Source organism: Rhipicephalus sanguineus, chromosome 2 (assembly GCF_013339695.2).
Source record: "Rhipicephalus sanguineus isolate Rsan-2018 chromosome 2, BIME_Rsan_1.4, whole genome shotgun sequence".
Lineage (NCBI taxonomy): Eukaryota > Metazoa > Arthropoda > Arachnida > Ixodida > Ixodidae > Rhipicephalus > Rhipicephalus sanguineus.
In genome coordinates this window covers 201,154,734-201,180,286 of record NC_051177.1, presented here as the reverse complement: position 1 = coordinate 201,180,286, position 25,553 = coordinate 201,154,734, and the positions used below count along the sequence as shown (strand labels likewise).

General features: G+C 45.7%; 1 protein-coding gene across 1 annotated transcript; it reads left to right on the top strand.

Annotated features, from left to right (window-relative positions):
• The first annotated feature begins 524 nt into the window (after nt 1-524).
• On the top strand, nt 525-24,107 carry LOC119382171 (beta-scruin-like). Its single transcript, XM_049413031.1, has 11 exons — nt 525-546; nt 5,574-5,626; nt 6,467-6,559; nt 7,776-7,898; nt 9,482-9,669; nt 10,228-10,373; nt 11,301-11,417; nt 12,405-12,588; nt 15,439-15,636; nt 18,288-18,502; nt 23,878-24,107. The coding sequence occupies exons 1-11, from the start codon at nt 525-527 to the stop codon at nt 24,090-24,092; spliced, it is 1,554 nt and encodes a 517-aa protein (XP_049268988.1). The 3' UTR covers nt 24,093-24,107.
• The last annotated feature ends 1,446 nt before the right edge of the window (nt 24,108-25,553 follow it).

Genomic DNA, 25,553 nt, shown 5'->3' with positions numbered 1-25,553 from the left:
TATATATATATATATATATATATATATATATATATATATATATATATATATATATATATATATATATATATATATATGTGTTTCACATTTTCTCTCGAAAAAAAACGCTTTTTTAAGGTGGGGCAAGCTATTTAGAGAAATTTTATTACAGACAAGTACTGAACTTCTTTTGTTCCTTGCATATGGGGCTACTTGATTTATCTTAAACAGGCGAGCTAAAAGTAGATATACCAGGCGCTTATATATTTAACATGTCGATATTCTGTGCTTTATTTTCATTCGTTATGACTTTATATCCCAAATGTTATTCTGTAATCGCAGTAATCAGTGTAATATAATAAATATATACCTGCAGCTTATCACAAGAGCGATCACAGAGCTCCAAAGTGAGAAAACGTTTTTGAAGTTTCCAGCCCTCCTCTAAAACGAAATGCCTGCACGGACTCTTGTTACATAGAATTCCTATACAGAGACATTCTTTTTCCGTGGCTTCGTCACGGCTCCCAGTGGTCATGTGACGCGAGATGGACGTGCACAGCCTGCTTGGTGCGTCCATTTCATTAACATTTGAACTTTCGCCTTTATCCGCTATGTCAGGGGTCTCAAACCCACCTCAGCTAACGGGCCGCATTCACGAAAATTTACTCCCGCAAGGGCCAGGACAGTAACGCAGCTAAAAGTGCGCGGGGGGGGGGAGGGGGGGGTAGAGGAGCTAGGTCGTACCAAATGTCAGCTAACGTTGCCATTTAAGAGAGGAGCTTTCAGATATGTAACATACGGGTCGTTTCTGAAGGGTATTTAGCGGCAGGATTCCAACAATATCGATACCTATATTCAACATGACTAAAATAAGGACGCCGATGTTGAAGTATAGAGTTTTGTTTTACGGTTAGGTATCAACACATGGTGGCCGCAGGGGATGCCTCACGACAAAAAAAACTTTAGACCTGTCATGCCTGTGTAACTTAAGAACATACTTATAAAGAAAATGAAAAAACGCCAGGCCTGCGCTGAAACCGCAGCACAGTCACAGCGAAAGCTGGAAGAGCGGCGTTTCTAGAGCCCGTTAAGCTCTCTGGGGCTACAATACAAGTACACTAGAAAGGTACCCACTACGCCATCAATCACAATTTTTGTGAAGTTGGGAAGCACCTACTAAGCCAATATTCGTCATTCTGCGGAGAAGCGAGGCACCAGCTACACGTCTTTACGCATTATGTGCACTTTGTTGACGCGACGACTGATGACGATGAAGAATTATGGCTCAGCATTTGTAATGGGTTGGAATCTTTAAACGGCCCACCAGTTATGTAATTTGCATTGGGTGACGCCCGGTCGCTATTTCCCTCTCCCGTCATGCTGTATAACATACGTTGACGTGGGAGAGAGACGGTGGGGGGGGGGGGGGCGAAGAACTTTACTGAGACCCCGAGGAAATGGATCATGCGCTCAAGGGCTTCCTTGGCAACCAATACAAGTGCACTTGCGAGGAACCCACTGCGCTATAAATCACTGTAATTTTACTGAGACCCCGAGGAAGCGGATCATCCGCTTATGGGCTTCCTTGGCAACCAATACAGGTGCACTTGCGAGGAACCCACTACGCTATAAATCATTCTAATTTTTGAGAAGTAGGGCAGCAGGCACTGTGCCATTTTTCGTCATTCTACGGAGAGCGTTGGTACCTGCTAAACGCATGTAAGGCATTATGCGCACTTTGTTGATGCTGTGCCTGATGACGATGAAGAATTATGGCAGAGCCCTTTGTAATGGGTTGGAAGCATTCAACAACCTACTCGTTGCGCCATTCGCATTGTGTGACGCCTGGTTACAGAATTCGCATTGTGCGACGCTTGGTGCTTATTTTACTCTTCTACCACGCTATATTGCATATGCTAATGTGGTTCCTTCCCGACATGAAGCCTGTATAGGACCTTTTTCCAAAGCAGTTTCAAGCACCGGCATAGCTCAGATGCTCGTAGACATCTCTTCGAGCATCTGAGCCATGCCGGTGCTTGAAACCAGAATGGTATACGGCATTGGTGAGGTGCTTATCCTTACCGCTGTTCTAGCACACAATTAAAAAATCAGTTATGTGATGTATCCGCTATAGAGGTGATTGCGAATTCTGTAGTGCCTTCTGTTCGTCATTGTGTTGCGATAAGAGCATAATCAACATATTAGTTCTTGTCTGTATTCAATTGCTTTCAAGTGCTATCCTATGTTGAATAAATACCATGAAAGAAAAAAAGAATCGGCATGGCTCAGAGGTTGAATACTGGGCTCCCACGCAGAGGGCCCAGGTTCGAACCTCGTTCTATCCTGCAATTTTTTCTTATTGCGTTTTTTTTTATTTCGAGCGATACTGGTTACGGATTCATTCCAAAAAGACAGGGCGTGCAAACAAGGACACAAGAAAGACGTTTGTGGTGTTTGCGGCGTTTGTGGTGTCCTGACTTCTTTCTTGTGTCGGCGTTTGTGGTGTCCTGACTTCTTTCTTGTGTCCTTGTTTGCACGCCCTGTCTTTTTAGAATGAATACTTACCAACTAGCTCAGCTCTCTGTTATTCTAAACTGGTTACGGACACCGGCGGCGGCGGCGGCGGACAACTACGGCGCCAAAAACGGCCGGTGAAATGATCTCATAACAGCTTTCGCTGTAAAATTGGGTCCCCTGCGCTATACAGGTATAGTGTGAGAGCTACATGGCACTGCCACAACACCGTTGGAATGTGCAGGAATAGCATAGGTTCAAAGAGCATAAGGCGTGAGGCAAAATATATTCGCTTGACGAAATATCGGGCTTTAAAAAAGACAATTACAAATTCCGTGCCGGGTGATGTCCCTTCGCCTCGAACCATAGGCATTCAATGAGTAAGCGTCGAGAAGCTAGCTTATTCGCGCCTTTATTACCAAACTGTAACGAACACCAAAAATATATCGAAATCGCTTCGTCCACCTCCTGCCAGTCCTACCCGCGTAGTGCAGTAATCACTTTCTACCAGTACAACATCGTTAGGAAGGCATAGAGCATTATGATACGGAAGAAAAGAAAAGCGCGGTGCAAGCAGCACAAACATACACGGCTGAAAACTGCAAGCAGAAGCCCTCAAAGAGGAGTTTTATAGCTGATACTGAACACTGTCACGACGTTCGGGAACGATAGAAATGAAGGGATAAGCTGCACAGCTACGTTCATTCTGCAGAGGTCCACAAAGACATCCTAAATTTGCTCCAGTGGTGGAAGTTAAGAACAACGACTGCCGACGCCTTCACATTTTGCAAGACAGAGGTGCACCCCTGCGGCTAGCGCATGCAGTGCAAGAAACTTTAGCGTGGCAGGATATGTGATACAACGGTGGATGGCGTGCTTAAAAGCCGAAATCTCTAGATAATTTGATTTCTTGCACAATAACACGTGAAGTAATAAACTATAAAATATGCCACAAAAGACTTATGGACTGTATATATAGTAGCAGCGGTGCTATATGAAATAAACATGATATATGAAAAGAATGCTACCACAAATATTTTTTTTTGTCCTTTCGGCTGCATATACGTATTTTTAAAAGTAGACGTGGTGCACACGGTTCGTATCTAGGTTAGTGTACATACGGCAAGGTAATGAACTTGGCTTTCTTCCTCCATCTTGCTGTGGCAAGGTACTGAAGACATGTGTTACATATCCAGAAGGGTGCATGATTGGCTTTGTCGTTAGAGCATGTTTTAAGTTTCAGTAAAGAGCGCAATGAGAGCGTCGTGTTTTCTCTCTCCTCTGTTATTATTGCACTTCCTATCGAAACTGAAGTGATGCTACAAATAACTTTCCTTGCTGCAATATCTGTACAAAACGCTCTTGATGATCCCCATTGCATCAGCAAAAAAAGAAAAAAAAGTTATACCATTGCCGAACAAACGTTCATTGTACCCAATATGTCCACTGAACTCTTTCCATCGTGAGCCCCTTTTTACACGAAATTACCGTAGGTTTAAGAAGAATTGTTAGCAAAATATTCGCCAGCAAAGCGTAGATATTTGCTACTTAAAACACTTTGCTGTAGATTCATTGTTCTGGCAACACCACGTATATTATTGGTTCGGGCCTCTGTCGGGCCTGATCTACCGTCGGGCCGGGCCGGGCCGGGTAGGCGAAATTTTTCTCGGGTTCGGGCCGGGCTCGGGTCGCGTATTGAATCGCCGGGCCGGGCTCCGGCGGGTAAACTTGAACGAGTTCCGGGCCCGGGCCGGGCCCGGGCCGAAAATCCCGGCCCGTGCAGTGCTCTAACATCCATTACCAGATGAAATTAATTAGAACGTTATCCCACCATCCCAGCTTTTTTTTTTATTGTCACTGTCAACATGTTAATATACATCTAAAAAAGGTTCTCGGGGGCATGGTCGAAACATCTTGGCAAAACTACATCTCCAAAAAGGTTTTTTGGCTCGATCATGCAACTGATGATCCCGCGGCTGTAAACTCCCTTCCTGCACTTATATCATTACAGCAGCCAGACAAAGGTTGATCCGAAAGTTTTTATTTTATGTGCATATTTGCACGCGCACATCAGTACAGAGAAGACGGACCCTTTGCTGCTTAAAATATATCATGGTTGCACTCATGGAAGTGCTTTTACGCACATCGGAACATTGATGCGGTGAAATTCCTTGCAGAAACACCAACTTCAAGGCGTTGGTCTTGGCCGAATAATCAGATCTGAGTTGTGAAAATCTCCCTTTCAGTTGACTCAGATTGCACGGCTGCCGCCAGATTTTCCGGTATACAGGGATCTCCACAGGATCCCCGAAAGCTTAGTGGATGCTTATTATGGAAACTCTAAAATCACAATATTGCGTTATGTTTGCGGGCAGGAAGGCAATGAAGGCAAGCTGAACATGCTTCAGAAGTTATAATGAATTCGTAGCTGACATTTGCGTCTTGCGTAGCTGCTGTCATGCAGTGATACTATAGGAAACGTCATGCGGGATAACTGGCTTTTTGTTAGCGTGAGCTAAAAAATCGCGAAAGGCGTTCCTTAGCGTTCCTTGTGTCATGTTTGAGCCACATTAGTTTGGATTGTTTGTTACGAATATGTCTCGTCCCATGCCGCTGCGAAAGTGCATACGCTCAACGCACAATGAAAGAAAGTTAACCATTTTTGTGTGACCCAGGAAAGGCGAGCATACCAGAACACGCAAGCGCGCGCAAACAAGAAGAGAGGGAGATGATCACAACAGAAGCGCTTACTTTCAACATTACTTCTTCATCTGACGAAACAGAGTTTCTGAGCACGTTCACCTGATGTCCGCATTAATGTCTTGGGACGCCATGAAAGAAAGTGCTTATACTATGAAGTTTAGTGAATAAATGATTAGTTGGAAGCAAGCGCTTCTGTTGTCATATCCTCCCTCTGTCCTTGTTTGCGTGCGCTTAGGTTGTGTGCTATGCAAAACCAACTCGCCCAAAAATCGGTGCTCTTAAGCATATCAGGTTCTGCACGCTTTCAGTTACAATCTGCTCAAGTGCTCAGTTACAATCTGCTCAAGTTCATAATGCCACAGTGCGTTTCTGTACAGGACTGGCTGCCGTAACAGTACCGCCGGACACAGCGGATGAATCTGGGCTGAAGGTAAGGCGCTGCTCATGTTTCTTTGTTTTCGTTGTTGTAAGGCTTGAGGCTTGATTGCGCGAGGATCGAGAAGATGTGCTTAAGGCAGCAGTTAACGCAAGGCTGCTGCAATGTATTGTAATTAAAGAAACTTTTAATAAAGACTCAGAGTTCCACGACACCAAATATTTTATTGCACTTTTTGTCGAGCTGCACAGTGTGCTTCGTTTGCGACCTCGTTATGTAGTGAAGTTTTTTACAAAGAACGACGTTTAATGCTGGGTATTGTGTTATGGCGGTGTGTTGCTTTCTGGCTTACAGTATTTCACGTTGCGCACATGTTACCGTAGGAATTCCGAAGTACCATGTTAGTGGACGCCTTTCATTATTATCAGTGATCGACGATAATTATTTCTAGATTTGTATACAGCGTTTGTACCGTTCTAAAGAACACGCACAAACACAGAACTATCGCCTATCATCATAAGAGTTAGCATTTAGTTTTGTTAAATACGTCAGGGAAAATCTCACACGTTATATTATAAGAAATGAAATGTAATAAAGCACCGATACCGTGCTCAATTTCAACGCCAGGAGATTTACTTACGCAACTGGGCAACTCTGCAGCCAAAGAAATAAGAAAGCACAATTTCAGGTTTTATCGGTCCTTTTCTACACGTGTTCGAGGAGCAAGCCTATACATTTCCTTGAGGATCTAATAGATCGAGACAACAAGACACAGTAATTCAATCTTATCACTGAAGCTATTCCATTCCTGACGTATCAGAGTCTTGATAAAGCATGACTCTTCTTCTCATGAGAACGCGTTATCTTTCCTCGGCTTTCTTTGCCTGCCACCAGAGCGGCGAGAGCTCAAGAGCCCCGTCATCGCTGAAACTGGAGCAGGGTGACCAGGACAAGAGCAAACGGCCGCACAAACCTCCTAAAAATTTGGTCAGTAGACGTAGCAATGGTCGCAGCTACAAGCTGCTGATGACATATTGCCACGCCCGTTTCTTGTTTTATTTTGGTGTATTCAGGTTCGACCCGCAAGGTCGGTTAGCAACGCTCGACGCAGACTGCGCCGCAGTGTTTGAGAAGCTTCGCGATCGTAGTAAATCATATTGTTAAGATCGCGCGCAACACGCGAATAGTCAAGAATATTCTAGAACTGTAGTCATGAGCTCTCTCTGTGCTGCCGTGAAACCTTGTCATGGGGTGGCGGGCTCGTCAAGCTGCCCAAAGACGGCTTTTTATTCGCTGCTCCTTTGTCTATTTTTAAATGGACAAAAATAAAGTTGATTGATTGATTGATATTCCAGAGCTTGCGCGACCACCAGTGATAAGGCTGGGAAGTTCGATGCGTGATGTATAAAACACGGCGCGTCCCAGCGATGATCAGTTTTTCGACGGCCCACGCTCTGTTCGCCGCTATCGGTGTACAGTGTGTATTGCTGTAATTCGACATTCCGTTTCCCGGCCAAAGGTTCGGCCAAATAAAGAGTTTATTCTCACACGCTGACTGCTGCCTTCGTCGATGTCACGACCCTGTAACAAGACATCAAGCTGCCTGCTCATGCATGGACTTTGCTCTGGTAGAAATTCGCCGCCAAGTTCCCGAACTGTCACCGACATCCAGCTGCTGTTACAGTCGCATTCACTGGACAGAGTTTTTAGCAATTCAATGTGAGATATGAAACCACTATTCTACATACGTCGTCCCAACTCGCCCGCCAAAATTTGAAGATTGAAAAGTGGGTCACAAGCTTATCAGGAACAAAATAATTAGTGAAACACTGGTCATTACTCGATCATATGTTTAGATTTCTCGCGTCAGCACTATGTCTCCGTCTTCAACTAATGCAGTTAAAGGAATGTAAGAGCGCAGCATGCGGAAGATATATCTCTTAAAATTGTTGTCCTTAAATACCTCAAATGTTTGGACAGCTAGACTGCCTAAGCCAACTAATTTTGCATTTAGACGCGCTTTTCCGTCTCGCTTAGGCGGAGCAGCCCACTGCGGCCTGTCCACTAATCAGATCGCTTTTTTGGGAGGGAACATAACACTCCGCCGTAAAATTTCGCTTTTTCCACTCGGCCTAGTCCACTGTCTTTTGAAAGCTCAAACTTTCCGTATTGAAGAATAGGATGACGCATTTTCTTCACGCAGTACGCGGACAAGGACCGTTCAGCCGAGGAAGTGGAAGTGCCCCCAGATGTTCGCACCAAGTTGACGCCTCGTCCCCGGCGGCCTAGAACAGACGCTGGTGACGTCGAGGAGAGCACCGAGGGTGTACGTATGAATTACATATACTGTAGGAGGGAATACGCGATATTTAAAAACGGAATGCTAGCTCATCGATTTTTTATTGCAAGATTAACTGCTTCGTTAACTGTGACAGAGAAAATTTATGTTCGTGCGTGTCACAGATGCATTAGCGGTAGCGTGATCACTAGGGGTGTACGAATAGTGAAATTTAGAACCGAATTGAATACGAATCGAGTACTATTCGAATAGCTTTCGAGTAGTAGGCAACCGTTTTCAAAGCAGCTCTAGAAAGATAATATAACCATTTTCAAAACATCCCAAGAATTTTACATTTTATTTGAAACAAATATTCACAACTTTAACAGAGGAACATGGGGATTACTTTAACCGACGAAAGTACCGCAACAATGTAAACTGAGGCAAGCTTGTATACAGGAGCAACCAGAGACTTAGAAATATTTTGTAACTGCTGGCCGAAAAACAGTAGTGATATTACAGTATTCAAGGAGGTGCTCTGGCAAATGCTTTCAAATACAACTGATGTAAAAACAATAAATGATATTCGTGAGTCAACAAAATCCTGAATGTCATGATGAAGATAGTGGATTGATGACTCTGTCACTTCGGCGACGATGGAGTTTTAAGCAAAAGCGCATTCATCTTGTGATCACTTAAGGGTCAATACTTCCGTGAAATATTTCGCTGCATGTGTCCGGGACATTCGATGACCAAAACCAGAAACGTTACCACACTCTGTTCGAACGTGTCGTTCCTTGGAGGTTTTTTCATCGGTGCGTTTTATTCGAACATTGTTGGAAAAATATTCGTTATTTCTAATACGTGCTACTCGATTTGAGTACCGAATCGAATAGAACGCTACTCGAATCGTTATTCGACATTTTCGAATATTCGCACACCTCTAGTAATCAATCAACATGAAATTTTAATGGTGAACTCTACAAGGTCTGTGAAAAGGAAGAGGAGGATACAATGTACCTGAACCCAGCAAAACGTCGTTTTTTCTACGTTAGCCCACGCTTGCACATAATCTCATAAAAGGCGTTGAACACGTGTTCATCGATAACCAATGCGCGCCTTATGGGCCGGGTGCCTCAATTCACTTATCGAGCTCTCTTCACAGGACGAGCACACAGGATAGCGGTCGTGCTTTGTGTTCTTCTGTTATCCTTGTCCATTTGCAGATTTGGTGATAATGAATGTTTACGATAAGATGCCTAATTCTGGCTAATTCCTCGCTCTCCTCGCTGACAATACTTACAGAAAGCGCGTTATACCTCGTATGTATACAGGGGTAAACGACGTCTGGAACGCTCGTCGTCCACAATACAAAAACAGGGCCTCAAATTGTATGCTGAGCTTTAGACTAGCCATTTTGAATTTAGCAGACAAAAGTAAAACACTGGCCATCAAAGAGAATGAGATACTCGATACATATTTTCCTTAACTCATTGCAGCTATTACGACGCTTATAGTTGCAACACCGCAACAATAGCAGACCCGTTTTTCTTCTTTTTAATTTTCACTTTCTGCGTAGGTTCATTCTAAGCGGCTTCGCTGTCGATTTCCTTTTCTCGTTTGTGGTGCAGGGTCATTGGCCGCCGAGTCGTATAACCCTCGACTCGAAGACCTTCCTGGGAGTGGAGACGTTGAAGGTTCGCACTCCGCTTAGTCGACCCAGCCTCCCACGCTTCTACCACTACGTCCCCACGGCGCCCGCGAACGACCCGCACAGCGGCATCACGGTTCGCGTCGATGACGACTTCAAGCGCACAAAGTGAGCACGCGTGTACACACAAGACGGGACATATTATACGAGTAATGGGAAGATCAAATTGCACGTAACGATCGATGCCTCGTAATAAAAGAAGCGTCGGTCTGATTTACCACCAAGTATCGGCGACCAAACGCACCAATATGTCACTTATACGAGGTATCAATCCTGACTGTATATATCCTCCTCTCTGAACTTTTCCGCACCTCACGCGGTTCCCTCGGGTTAGGCCAAGTTTGACCAGGCAACGATGGGATGTGATGACGTCATGGTATAATATGACGCCATGCTGACGTCACCATTCTTAGCGATCTGTGAATTCATAAATAACGTAACTATGACGTCATCAGTGGTCCCGTGATATTACTGGACGGTCTTGAGTTGATGCCGACAGCGCCAGCGGTCACTTTTCGGGATTTATGAGGAATCCAAGGCTTTTGCCTTAAGAATGTTTGCCACAATGGAACCTCTGAAGCATTACAACTGAATACTAGTCTAACACCTTAACACAGGCTGTCATAGGCAGCCTCCTTCGCTGGCTAAAGTGAAACTAATTCGCAGGGAAGTGCTTGGACTACGCGACGCCAGTGGACTTCCGGCTTTCGCCCGGAAGTTGCGGAGGGTCAAAAAGGTGCAGGACGAGACACTTCCGATCATCCTCACCTTCGGCGGTCTTGACCCGAGAGATCCGCTCAACTATGCCAACGGCAAGTTGCTTCGACAAACGCAGTAACTAACCTAACCTTAGGCTTACTGCCATTGAGGCAAGCCTGGCGTTGATTGTTGTCTTCTAATAAAATTAGGCGCTGTGGGAAACCATACGAATGTGTTGGGTATTTCAATCATTGCTTCACAGGGTGAGGAAAAAAAAAGAAATTTTATGGAGATATCACAAGCTGTAGGAGTAAATATGATGACCATCACTTTGCGGCTGATTCATTACCTAGCATTTTCCTAGTGCGTTTTAAGGTGATACAACATATATACTCCAAGCAGGTACACCTCTAAGCAAAAGAAAGTGAACTGCCCATGATATCTAAATAACAAGAATAATTGATATAGGGTGTTAATGCGGGCTTGCTGGTGCATGCTGAACTTCGGAAAAACGGCGCCTGGTCTTGTCGCTTCTTTCTTTGTGCCGTCTTAGCACTGTTTTTCCGAAGTTCAAGAATAATTGAATAGTACGCTAACATATCGCGCACATTTATCGAATATGCGTATCTACTTGTACAATATGGAGCTAAAACATGTGACTATGCATTTTTATTTTATCTACGAGAACCACAGATGGGAGGTTCCCATTAATCCGTCAATATATATGCTACCTCGTTAGAGCATTGATATCACATGAAGGCCTGCTACGTATTCTTGAATATAGTAACCATAAATAACTGATATTTTGAAACGCTTACTTTAAATGTTTTAGCACGTTTCACGTAACGTACGGGCAGCCAAACATTCAAGTAATTGTACACCTAACTCTGTAACCCGACAAACTATAAACTAACAAACTGTCTACGAATTGACAAAGTGTAAGCATAGCAGCCTAAGAATCCTCAAACACCGCTTTATCTTTTGATGCGTACTGACGTGGATGACAAGCACATTCTCCCGCATGGTGCCTGACTGAACAGGACGCGTAGTCCTCCACTACCACGTGCTCAAGAACCGCTGGGACCTGTGCGGAATGATGCCCGAGCCGCGCAGCTACCACGCCGCCGTGCTCATCGGAAAGACAGTTTACGTCACCGGTAAGACGCCGTGTCACGTGACGTCGATCGAAACATTGCAGGGTGTGTACAAGGAAAAATGTAACACCAGTTACTCAGCATGGGCGTAGTCAGAAATTTTTTGTCAGAGGGGGGGGGGGATTCAACTACGTATGTTCCTGCGTGCGTTTGTATAAGTGCGTGTACACAAGCCAAACTGAAAAACTTCGGGTGGTCTGCCCAAGTCCCGTGGCTACGCCAATGTTACTGCGCTTATGCGCCGACGTTTGAAAAAAAATGTGATCTTCCGATACGGCGCGTGTAGCCTTGGCAATACTTTGATCATTGCAGATTCCAAAATAAGTATCTATGTGTATTAGAATAAGCCTTCGTGATTACAGAAGCTATATTGTGTAACAAATAAGTTCGGATAAACTTTACATACCCCATGATGCATGAGACCCCAAGCACGGTAGCCGTTCGCAGTAGGGGAGGGGCAGAGTTGTCGTGCCCCCCTCCCCTTCGTGCTTGTCCTCATGGGGGAGCGGGATACATTCCCCGGCACGTACAGCCTCATGTCACCACGTGCATTTGGTTCATGACTTGTAAACTAAAGATGACATGTTCATGACATGTAGTAATGAACTACTCTAATAGACTTTCGAAATGTCAACTACACAGATGAAAAATTTATTTTCTGCGGCTTTCTCAATGTGCTAAGCTATCTCGGCCTCGGAACTTCCTGCCCTCTCCCTGGGCACATTGTCAGGGTCGTTACTGTTCTATTCCTGTACGGGGCCAATGGGAAACGTACGCCTCCGTGATATCCACAGACATGTAAAAGAAGGAATGCATGTGTGACGATAATATAGATATTGGAGAAAACGTGTACTAAGCGTCCACTATATTACTGAAGTATGGGCCACTTATCAATTTGATATGCAGCGTGACCTCCAGTGGCATCAGCTAAGCTTGCTGTAGAGATTAGATTAAGGATGCGCTGACAGTGCGCACGCATCACCTTCCCAGGTGGCTTTGATCCAGAAACTCGAAAGTGCGGAGAGCTGGTGGCCTGCAAGACGACGTTCGCCTACGACATCGACACAATGCAGTGGAGTCGCAAGGCCGACATGAAGACCGGTCGAGCGGCACACGGTGCGGCAGCTTTCAAGGACAAGCTCTTCGTTTTTGGCGGCAGAGGACGCCTGGGACGGTGAGTCTTAGGACATGGAATGGTGAAACACAGCATCACATTAAAAAAAAATTAGAATAAATTGCTCAGCTTGCTATGTTATCCTTCATAACACGCTAATAGAATAGGCAAATAAAAATAGGTAGTCAGTCATGATTTAAACACGCAGTTAAGACAAGCAGCGCACTGTAAGGGCCCGCTCACGCTAGCGGCACGGCAGCTCGCCGTTTGCCGTATGACGTTCTCAGGCTGCCGTGCGCAAGCGATTTCGTTCGCGCACGTCTGCCGTTCTTTGCCGTCCGCAGAATAGGTCCGAGACCCATTTTCTCGCCGTCCTCCGTCTGCCGCAGAGCGACGTGGCCAATCAGCGACGGAGGAGCGGTTGCCATGACTACGGCGCGCCGCGTCGTCTGCTTTTGGCTTTCCGTGTCGTCTGCGTCTGCCGCGGGACGCTTCGAGCTGCTTGCTCTTTTTTTCTGCGCTTTTCACGCTAGAAGTGCGTATTTCGTCCGTGTCGTTTTCCAGGCATGGTTTCAGCAATCGATAAAGCGTTTTAGTCTGTCCCGCATTAAAAAAAAAGCGTCGTGCACGATCAAATAAAGTGTCCCCAAGCTGGCGCTAGGTCAAGTGGCGCCAGCTATGGAGAATAAGAAACAACTAACAAACGCGTAATCTATGTCCCCCGAGCATTCGAAAGCGCCCTTCTCGACTCGCTAAGCCTACAGCATCGATTATTTGAGCACGGCTCTCAAAAACGGGGCCGAATCGGCACGAATACTTTGCTGTCGAAGCTTAAGGACATGAATCTAAAGCAAATGGAAGCATCAGTCCGGAGCTTACACGCTACAGAGCGCACGGCGGCCACTTGATAGATTCGAGGTGGACGACAACCGCTTTCAGCAGTGCGGCCATGTTTTTCGGAGGCTCGCCGGCGAAGCTTGCCGTGCAAGTAGGACAGCTCTCGCGAGTGCGGCGACGGCCGACGTTCTGCGGCACCGCGCCGTTGCGGCAGGCTTGCCGCTAGCGTGAGCGGGCCCTAAGGAAAACAGTAATTAGCTGCTCTGTACTTAGTGTGATGTTATGTTTGGGTTCAGGATTCGCTCCAAAAAGAATGACGCAGCACGCAGGGGGACAAGCACACGCAAGACGCCTTTACACACACAAACGGACTGAACGGACGGAGCCGATGAGGTTGCCGAGTTGAAGGCGTCGCGCGTAGACCGCGTGTGTCGATGCCGTAGCACGGTGCTGGTCTGGCCGCGTGAAGTCACGGGGTCTACTCCGCGGCCGTTGATGAAGGAACTCTGCGCCCGAGGGACCCGCTCCACGGTTGACGCCCTTGGCTCATGCGTGCTCGTGGGCCGAACCCTGAGGGTGCCCGCGCGCACCATATATTATTACACTTACATCCTTTAATCGTTTTGCTGAAGTGCGGGGTCACATGATACCGAGCGGTATCAAAGAGGGCGGCACTTACGACAGATTCACTTCCTCCAAATCAAAGCTTGATCAGTGACGCAACCAAAGCGTTGTCAATATGACCCACCATGCTGCAGCGTTCTTAACTTCGAACACTTATCCTGATGAATTGAGTATACACTCAAAACGAGAAATGTCACCAGGACCAGGGCCCGTATTCACATAAACGTGTTGCGGTAAAATTTTTCTAAGGGCCCGCTCACGCTAGCGGCACGGCAGCTCGCCGTTTGCCGTTTGACTTTCTCAGGCTGCCGTGCGCAAGCGATTTCGTTCGCGCACGTCAGTCGTTCTTTGCCGCTCGAAGAATAGGACCGAGACCTATTTCGCGCCGTTCTCTGGCTGGTGTGACTACGGCGCGCCGCGTCGTCTGCTTTCGGCTTTCCGCGTCGTGTACGTCTGCCGCGGGACGCTTCGAGCTGCTTGCTTTCTGCTCCGCGTTTCTCACGCTAGAAGTGCGGATGTCGTTCGTGTCGTTGCCAGGCGTGGTTCCAACAGTCAATAGTGCCGTTTTCCTCGCGCCCCTCAGTCATCATGAACAAATACCAACTCCCCCAACTTTTTACCGTACAAGCTGACAGTTTCACTAGTTCGCTTACTGGCGATCCTCTCAAGTCACTTCAGGCTTCAACCTCTGTTCTTTGACTTCCCAAATGCAATGAGCTATTACCTCCTTTTTGGTTTACGTCACTCCCAAACGGAGGTGCACGGCACTGAACGAAAATGACCTTCAATGACATCCCACGATGCAATAAAAACGAAAACACATTCACGTGTGCTAACTCGCGCCTTCCCTCCTATGCTGTCCCTTCCACCCGGAAGCCACATGGGGGACAGACACGCTTATACACACGTCTGTGGGAAGCACGAACAAATATGCGCAGCGTTACTACGCGTGGCGAAGCAATGAACCGAGCCGCATGGTTAGCTTCACACGTTACCCGCCTAATATTAACATGAACGCTATACAAACGAAGAAACCTTAAGGATGTAGTCAGCATTCGTTCGTTCGTTCGTTCACTGATCCGTGACTGAAGCACTCTCCAGGGAATGTTGGTAGAAAGTGAACCAAATATTGGCACGACCGGAAATAATCGGACATTTGGTAATTAGCACCTCTCCCCCGCTTCGTGTGAACAAATTTTCGGTCGCGCAATTCATAACTTTGAATTAATTAATTAATTAATTAATTCATTCATTATCGTCTTCAAGTTCCACAAAACGGCTAGTCTTCGTCACTATCTATTATCTCCGTCCCTTTGTCGACACGCTGTCCCCACTGACATCCCTTTTTGAGCTACTTCACATCAACATCAGTTTTAGGTACTACTTTGAGCGCATACTTCTGCTCCGTTCACATTCGCGCCCTAAATTAACAGCTCTGTTACCACGCAGAGCCGTGGAATCGACCGAAGAGTACGACCCTTCGTCCGACACGTGGAAAGAGTGCACGCCACTGGACGTGCCCCGCATGGCCGTAGGCTGTGCCACGGTAGCTGATGACATCTACGTGGTCGGTGGCTTGGTACCGGAGGCGGACGATCTGTACCGAGCCGTGGACAGGGTCAACATATACGACCCAAAGACACACACGTGAGTTCATGCCGCAGTTAACGATGACTGGTGGAGTTTTTTTACGTCCCAAACATGGTACGCTGAGCTGTAGGGTTATTGATCGCAAAGTGTGCTGGTACGAGACGCCATGTGGTGGATTTCATCGGAACAGTTTCGCTAACTTGATTTTCCAACGCTCATCAGTCTCTCGGTAGGCGTGGATGCCAAGATAGTAACTGCTACGAAGTACTATCATACTTCAGTCACACTGAACGTTTGAACGTCATGAGACTAGAATGAAATGAGGTGCCACAAATGGGATTCGATTCGTGGTGATGCTACATAGGAATAATGTCATTGGATCGTGTTGTCATTAGTAATAGTCAAACCAGACTATCGAGCTCGGGTAAATCATATTATACTTTATATCGAGCTATTTTCTAACACGACAATGCTTTCATGTCAATACACTTAAAAAAAAACCGGCTACATAGAAGAAGAATAGCCAGAACACTTCATACATCGAAATATCGGCAGCCTTTAAGCCCCCAAGAACTTGCTTTCCCTCACAAGAAGATGGGGTTCCCTCATTGAAGGGACTTCCCTGCATGTAATTGGAAAGGGAGCGGTGTGATTAGGAGGGCGTTGCCCGGAGCGAGAGGAAAACTACCGTTCGCCATCGCTTTCTTTCTTCCATGATTCCTCGTCGTCCCGCCCGTTGGTCCATCACGCGCGGTCGCCGTTCTAACCCCCGCGATTATCCACACCATTTCTTAACGCGATGATCTGCGTGAAAACGTAAGAGCCCGTTCTTCACCAAAAAAGCAGACGATAATACAGCACAGTCGAACGCGGAGAAAAAGAAGTCTAACGCTGCCGATACGTTCAGAATTCCAATAAGCACGCGTAGTAGGACTAAGAGCACGGTCGTCATTAGGGCGAGGGGCGGACTAGAGGCTTCCAGCGTGCGACGAATACACACAGCTGCGTATGAGGATGCTGAGGCGATGTTTAATCGATGCCGTATTTTTCTGGCGCTATAAGCTCGCACGTCCATATATCCTGCACCCCCAACTAAGATACAAGAACAAATAAATACAAAAGGAAAGATAGCACGTATTGCCTTGAAGCCGCATTGCTTGCGATATCGCGAAGCAGTGCCGTAATTTGAAAATTTTTAATATCGAAATATGCGATACATCAATCTAATTCCCGTATTTCTGCGAGTTTGATATACGCGGGTTTGATATTAATTCCAAAAGAATTGACCCGAAAAGATGCAGAAGGTAATTGCAGATAGCCTGAAACGATAATCTATCTACAATAGAATAAATAAGATGTGTCGCTTCACAAAATAAACACGTACACGTAACTTCTGTTTCCGATGTCTGGCCACGACAAGCCAGGATAACGCTTAGTCAACGGCCACAGGCGATAGAATAAGCACCAGCAATATGGCTGAATGAGGACGCTCATTGCAGCAGGAACTGCAATCGTAGAAAAAAACTCATCATCAAATAGACGCGGAACGAGACGCAGTAACGATACATAGCAGCGTATTCGATGTCGTGCTCGCTGTCGCGTTCGTGCGATGGCGGGCAGGCCGAGCCATGTGCCCCCGAGGTAAACTTCAGAACTTTCTGGAACATTTTGCCGTAGGCTGCTTTATTGTTAAAGTGGCAGGTGCCTTAAAAACGCTGAAATAATAACATTTAGATAAAGGCTTTTTGTAATTAAGTACGCTGATCACTCATTTACCTTGGCTCCGAGGTAGAGAGTACACATTCCATTCGAATTCCAAGGCAAATCAGATTGTCGATCTCATTAAATTGCTCAATAGTTGGATTCTGATTTTATTAAATATGGATGCGTGGCAGCCGAATTATCTAATTAGGTGCGAGTCCCGTATAGGGTTACGAACTCTTCAATGAAGAAAGTCGGCACGTGACGGAGGAGGAGGAAGGCAAATGGACATGGGAAGCTAGGAAGGGCACTTTTCATTCTTGCGGTATCTTTCAGAGAAATACGGCCTCTTGAAGTGGTACTTGAGCTGGCTCGGTGCAGCTCACAAGGCTTCCTGTTGCCAGATAAAGAACTCGTAAAAGTTGTCGCGATTCACGCGGAAGTTCAGCGAAAGTGGCTAAAGCCCCTCGCAGCAACCAGTAGCCACCGCAACATTGCTTAGTGCGAGCGATTCGTGCGAATTTCGTGTTCCGTGGCGTGACGCGCGTCATTGGGCGGGCGTTTGATGACATAGGGTTTCTAACTGGAATCTGGGACATATAGATGTCCCGACAGGGCACGGGCACGAGACTCGGACGCTGTGTGAAAAGTCAGGACAGTCCCGCCAAATGCGGGACGGTCGGTAACCTCAGTCCCGTACCCTTCGATTGATATCACAACGTGCAGTAGTCTGACAGGGGTCTAAGTGCTAACATGCCCGAATGATCTGTGCCGATTGAGGGAAGCAGAGCAAAGAAATATGCGAATGCGTGGTCAGAATTGGGAAGGGTATAGGAGCTGCGAAACGACGTGGTGGAGGTGGGCACTCTAGAGCTCCCCCGCAGACAAGTTCGGAACGGGCGACGCGCCCTTGCACCCTGCAGGAACTCCTCTGTCGAAAACGGGCGCTCAGCTTAAGACACCGTAGAAACTTCGAAACGGTGATCTAATTGCCTTGGTTCTTTCAGGTGGTCTGAAGGTCCACCGCTACCCAAACCGCGTGCGTTCCCCGCGGCGGCTTCCCTCGGCGACAAGCTGTGGCTGATCGGCGGCTGTTACGACAACTCGGAACCGGGACTAAATCTGGTCAGCCTGCGAGACGTCGACGTCCTCGAACCAAGCGGGTGGGTACACATGGGCTGTACTACCCATTCGAGGCACGCCGCGGCTGTCGCTGTAGCTGGTGAGTACTATGAATCTTTGATTGCGTGGTTCAGTGTTTGACATTATTCACCCATATATTTATTCGAGGAGCAAAATTATGCGTGATTGATAAAGAGACTGAATGCTTGATCAGTAGACTAGCCTATTGTCATGAATACAAAGGCGGAATCGCATTGTTTTCCGTCTGACTCGTTGACACCGCAGTTACGTCCTCATATGTAACGTCATACAGAGGAAACTGGGTTGTTTTTTCATTCTCTTTAGCAGACACTAGCATGAATGTCTTCAAGTATGGGGGTAACTGTGAAATATGCGTATCGTTTCCATTTCAATAACGTTGTAGTGACGTTAATCGAAGGACTCCCTTCCATTCATGTTTTTAAAAATAAGTCGCATGTATACCTTCTAAAAATCTAAAACAAACCTCACAACGCAATAAATTGCTTCTCTTAATATGTGCCACTTTTACCGCGATTTTAGTGTAATAATCGTGAGTGCGGCCATTACACGGAGAAAAAAAAACGCTTTTTCGTGCATGTTTACAACGCTACCTGCCTTTATTGAACTGCCGGACTCGCATGGACACGGAGAAAAAACTTCTATCGCTTTGAAGCAATTGGAAGAATGTTAATCCGCACCCTTGTCCTCCACCTACCGTTTACTCGTGGCATCCTCAATCTGGCATCTGTCCCATATGAGGTCGTCTTCCGTTTCATCGAATTTGTTGGAGATTTCCATGAACTTCAGCCCTACACTGTCTTGAGTGAATCCCCACCCCACGCTTCGAAAATCCAGTGACATACGTCTACAAGAGATGCATTCTTCAGCTAGCCAATCGGTGTTGTTTGATGGAGGGTAGCGCCGCGGAGGTAGCCGCTAAATCTCGCAGGCTGTGATTTTGGTACCCCCGAAAAAGACGTCGTCGTAATTCCCACAACACACAGCGGGTAATACTGGTAGCGTTCTGAACAATTAAAGCATAGTTTGTTGATATATATATATATATATATATATATATATATATATATATATATATATATATATATATATATATAATATATATATATATATATATATATATATGTCCACGAGACAATACTGAGCGCTCAGTATTGTCTCGCGGACTTACATTCTGTGCAAATAATGGAAGATACGCAGAATTTGCACTATTAAGGGACCTTGATAATTTTGCACGAAATTTACGCTTAGCAGAATTCTTCTCCAACCAATCACAGAATAGAAAACCAGAATTCCATCACGCCACAGGGAGACAGTGGACTCCGGACGCCCAGAGAGACAAACACTTAGATATATACCTTGAAGCGGTACAAAGGGATATTATAGAAGCTTATAAGGCTAGTGAACCCGCCACCTCTAACTTGTCTAGAAAGGAGCAAGAATCACTTTTAGCGCTAAGCAATCGTGAGGACAATGTTATAAAACCAGCTGATAAGGGAGGGCTACATCAAAGAAGGCGTACGGCAATTGCAGGACAGGAAATTCTATAAACCCCTTGATTATGACCCAACAAAACAGCACAAAGAATTCATTACTGCGACCCTCCAGGACCTCGCAAAACAGGGTGCAATAGACATCAAGCTCTGCCAATCACTCATTCCCGCTCGCGCCACACCTGGACGTTTCTACATGCTACCAAAAATACACAAAAAAGGCAACCCTGGATGACCTATAATATCAGGAACGGGGATACTTACTGAACCAATATCTAGCTACATTGATTTCTTGATTAGGGACTTCCGCCTCGGCATCCATCGTACCTGCTTGACACAAACCACTTCTTGAGAGAAATTGAAAATCTTACAATAATGGAAGGTGCTTTTTTCGTCACACTAGACGTCACGTCACTATACACAAACATACCACATGATGATGGCATTCAGGCTCTTGTGAAATCCTACAGGGAAAATGCACCGGCCTCTTCACCACGCCCGATTGCCCTTGAAACTCTAGCCAAGATCGTCCTCGAATTAAACAGCTTCGAATTCGACAACCAATATTTTCTTCAAATAATGGAACGGCGATGGGAACAAGAATGGCGCCGAACTATGCCAATATATTTATGCACGAGATCGAATCCAGTTTTCTGTCAACATATCCCACGAGCCCCGCCTTCTATAAGCGGTACCTGGATGACATCTTTCTTATTTGGACGGGCACTGAAGAACAACTAATTAAATTTATTGATGCATTTAACAACGTTCATAAAAACATTTCTTTCACGCATACTTATTCTAGAACTGAAATTAACTTTCTTGATGTTAACGTAAGGGTGGAATGGGGTAAACTGATAACTAGTGTTTACAGGAAGCCAACAGACGCACAACAATACCTCCACTTCAAGAGCTGTCATCCGCGGCATTGCAAAACCAGCATCCCATACTCCCAGGCACACCTATTTAGGAGAATATGCTCTGAAACAAAGGACTTCAAAGAGAACACGGACCGTCTACGTAACGTCCTTATAAAGCAGCATTATCCACCTCCAATCATCGACGACGCAATACAAAAAGCAGCGAATCTGAACCGCCACCAAATCCTCCACAATCAGAACAAAGTAAGTAAAGGGGAACGAAGCAACCTAATTCTTACATTAACTAGTAACGCGCCGAATGTTAACAAAATTCTCAAAAAGCATTTCAATATCATTGAACAAAGCGACCGCCTCAAAAAGCTCTTCACTGTCCCGCCGCGGGTGGTATACAGACGCCCGAAAAATGTGAGGGACTATGTAGTACACTCTAAAACAAAAAGAACAGGACAAGTTGGCTGTCATCCCTGCGGGAAAAGTAGATGTCAGGTGTGCAAGCACATGCAAACAACGACGATAGCTGAAAGTACGCATGGTAATTTTACACACACCATATATGGTGACCTTAACTGCGACTCCCCAAACGTTGTCTACCTGTTGGAATGTGGAATCTGCGCTAAACAATACGTTGGACAAACTAATACACCTTTTCCAATCAGATTCAACAACCACCGCTCGCATGTGAATACACTACCGAACCTTCCCCTTTCCAACATATTAAGTCAGAAGGTCACAGTTTTCGATTCCATTAAAGTAACACTACTCCAAGGAACTTTCCGCTCTCAGAGAGAACGTGAACAGCGTGAAGCATACTTAATACACAAATTCAACGCCGTTGAACATGGAATAAATGAACAACCGGGTGCTCTTCCTGTTTTACGTGCCTTAAAGCGCAAATAGTACATTAAATGAAACTAACATCAACCCAACAAAATACGCAGCAAAGATGCATGTGTAAGCCAATGCCTTCGGTGATCGTACCTGCAGTGTTTTTCACCCTTTCATGTGTGCCGTCTTTTACCTTCCCCTGCTTTGTATTGTGCAGCGCTTGGAAAGAGCAGCAATCGATCAATCTAAGTGGAAGCCCACCCTCCCTCTTCCTTCTTGCCCCTACCTTCTTTTTTTTTTTCCCTTCTGTAGATCCTTGACCGGAAGTCGCTCATGTCACTCAACGTGTTCGTTCTCGCTTTGGAAGCGGGCGTCGTTTATCAGACAAACGAGCAGGCTCGGCAACAAGTCAGATGGTATACAAGACTCTTTCGGCATGGCCCAAAAGTACAATACGCCGCGTGAACAGTGCCCACCGACACCCACTTAACCCCCCCCCCCCTTTTTTTTTCCTCCGGTCAGCCTGTTTGAATCGCACACCGGCTGTTTTTAACTTTAGCCGGCTCTTCGTCCAGCCCTACGGGACAGAATAGCGCGACGAATTTTAACGATGAGTAATAGCCGACGCATAAGTATAAGCTCTGTGGCGAAGCACTCCGCTGTCGGCGGCAGCGTGTTACTCCTCGCTCCTGATGGGCCCTAAGCAAACTTTTCCCCCTCCCGCTCCTTCTCTCTCTCTGTCACCTCCTTCCCCTCTCATTTGATGTCCATATAAACACGGAAATATGCACGGACATTTCGTCTTGAGAAAGGTCAGGCTCTGACCGAAACATCGACGTAATAAATGAAGTTTTCTTGAAGTGCCACTTCTCGTATATATATATATATATATATATATATATATATATATATATATATATATATATATATATATATATACGAGAATATATATATATATATATATATATATATATATATATATATATATATATATATATATATATATATACATATATATATATCATCATCATCGTCAGCCTGTCTACGCCCACTGCAGGGCAAAGGCCTCTCCCATGTTCCGCCAATCAACCCGGTCCTGTGCTTTCTGCTGCCACGTAATACCTGCAGACTTCTTAATCTCATCTACCCACCTAACTTTCTGTCTCCCCATCACGCGTTTGCCATCTCTTGGAATCCAGTGAGTTACCCGACCACCGGTTATCCTGCCGACGTGCTACGGGCCCGGACCATATCCATTTCTTCTTCTTGATTTCAACTATGATGTCCTTAACTCCCGTTTGTTCCCTGACCCACTGTGCTCTCTTCCGGTCTCTTAAGGTTACGCCTATCATTTTCCTTTCAATCGCTCGCTGCGTCGTCCTCAATTTAAGTTGAACCCTCTTTGTAAGTCTCCAGGTTTCTGCTCTGTAGGTAAGTACCGGTAAGATGCAGCTGTTATATACCTTCCTCTTGAGGGATAGTGGTAGATTACCATTCATGATTTGATAATGCTTGCCGAATGAGCCCCAACCAATCCTTATTCTATATTCTATATATATATACATACATATATATATATATATATATATATATATATATATATATATATATATATATATATATATATATATACACACACATATATATATATATAATGTTCTGGGTGCGGCCACTATACTAGTGTATACTGTGACACTTCTTTTCTGATGCTATTGTGTATAACCTGCGTTTCCAGTATTCGTGCGTACATAATGCAAATGCACGTACATATTCTTCTTCGTCTAACGGCGTTAATTCTTTAAAATTCGGGATTTCTGTTTCGTTCCAACCGAAGTTCTATGTTGATGTATGACTGGTTGTGAATATGTGTGTATGCGGGTGATGGGCGCGCTCTCAGGCTTCATGTGCTCTTACGCCGAACCCCTAGGCAACTTCGTATTGGCCATTCGGCGGATTGGCTTCGGTGGCGCATATTGGGCTTTTAACCATGCCGTTCTGTTTTAACTTGAACAAATAAACGAACGTCGGGGCGGTGGTCGTATACACATTAAAACACTTGGGTTAGTGTATTCTATGTTTCCTGACCTTTATCAGTTCACGTCACGAGATACAAAAACAAGAAAAACATTCGTTGAACAGACCAAGGTGACTGCGTCTACATGTCTTACGCAAAATAGTCTATGTTGGTTGTCTGAAATGGACTTGTTTGACGTTTCCCGTTTCATTCTCCCTCGCAGACACCAACATCTACGTCATCGGTGGCACGAGCAGCGTACTCAACGGACCAATCAAACGGCCGGAAGTGTACCTGCAGCAAGACGACCGTTACAAGTTCCCGGCCGAGTACCCGGAAGCAATGACCGGCATTTCCGCCGTGTCCGTACCTCCGATCACGGCTACGTTCAGGAGCCGGTCCCTGACGTGCATGATAACGGACGCACTGGCGGAATAGCGAGGCCGCTGTATTTTTCTAGTTCTAGCTAGAAAGCTTTTCTAGTTGTACAGCCCTAAGATTATTTTGTCGTAGAATAAATTGATCGCACCGCTACAAAGGCCTTCGCAGTCATGGTGCAAAAGCGAATATACAAAACGAACACGATAATAAGTGAAGATTTCTTGATTTCTTTGTACTACGAGATTATACACACGAATGCACGCAACAGAGCTTACGGTCGGAGCGTCAGAACGCAGAACACATCTCTCGCTCCGCTTGTGAAGTCAACTGACCGGAGCGTGAAGGTGCGTCCACTTGGCTTCGCTTTTGTTTAACAGACAAGCTTACCGCGTCTCTGCAAGGCGCGCTCCTCAAGAACGCGAAATATATGCAGATCCCTGGACTGTCCCGTGAAGCTACATCTGCGCTGGGCTCAGCGTAAGCGACGCCCAGCTAAAAGTATCTAATGTCGTTAAAATTTTCGCGGCGAACCTCAACCTCGTGCGGCGATTGTGGTTTAAATGGGTTCACGACCAATTCTCGTAGACAAAACTTTTTTCACTCTGCATATCGCACTGGTAGAGCTGAGAAGTCGGGCAATAACGTATCCGAAGTGAACACTACCTAAGCATAGAATTCACTATTGCAAGTGAAAGCATGGATACTCCCTTGCTTGGGGAATCGTTAATAGTTACTGTTGCTTTCAACGCGATGCGCGCAATTAAAAAAAAAAAACGTTAGGCGTTGCAAAATGCTGCAAAAAGACAGGTCATAATAGGAGAAAAAGTGTAAAACTCGCACGAAGAGCGCGGTTTGCACTACACCCCTGAAAGAACATTGTACGCGAGTACTTCCAGTGGACACGAGGACTTTACACAACGTACATAAAGGGGTTAATGAAGTGTGCCTTTTTTTCTTTGAACGAAGGCAGCGCGACTTAGACGAAGACAGCAGACGCAGATATACACGCCCAATCCTTTTTTTTTCAGTTTTATCACACGTGTCTTTGTACCCTAATTTTTTGGAACAGGAGGGTGCAGGAGATGTCACACTGAAATGTCTAAAGAACGCATCTCAGTTTTATCCGTCACATGCCAAGATTGAAGACGAGGAACTCAGTTTAACGCTTAGAGTAGCACACTGACAGACAAACCAATGGATGGATGGTTGTGCTGATGGACGAGAACATGGATGGACCTGGCTTGCGAAGAAGCGCGATAAACCGCCCGGATTCTGGTTGCTAGGGCTTCTTCCTTTATGATAAAGCTACTGTATATGACTCCTTTAAGACAGATCTGTTGCTCCTTTAGTAACCAGTCTTGCTCATAGGCTAGTCATCCGGGTGCCACCTTGGGGAAGCGCCGGTTCTTTCGTGCGCTAAGTGGGGTACGGAAGAATGGGAAATTATGTAGAGAATATTGTTACGGGAAGACGACAGAAGAAGGCTGTATTTACAGTACTGACACAATAACAGAGATA

Excerpts from the sequence above, each read along its gene's own strand:
- LOC119382171 (XM_049413031.1), top strand. The coding sequence starts at position 525 with ATGGACGTGCACAGCCTGCTTG. Across the intron at positions 6,560-7,775 it reads ACAAACCTCCTAAAAATTTG|TACGCGGACAAGGACCGTTC; the intron begins GTCAGTAGACGT and ends TTCTTCACGCAG. Across the intron at positions 9,670-10,227 it reads GACGACTTCAAGCGCACAAA|GGAAGTGCTTGGACTACGCG; the intron begins GTGAGCACGCGT and ends ACTAATTCGCAG.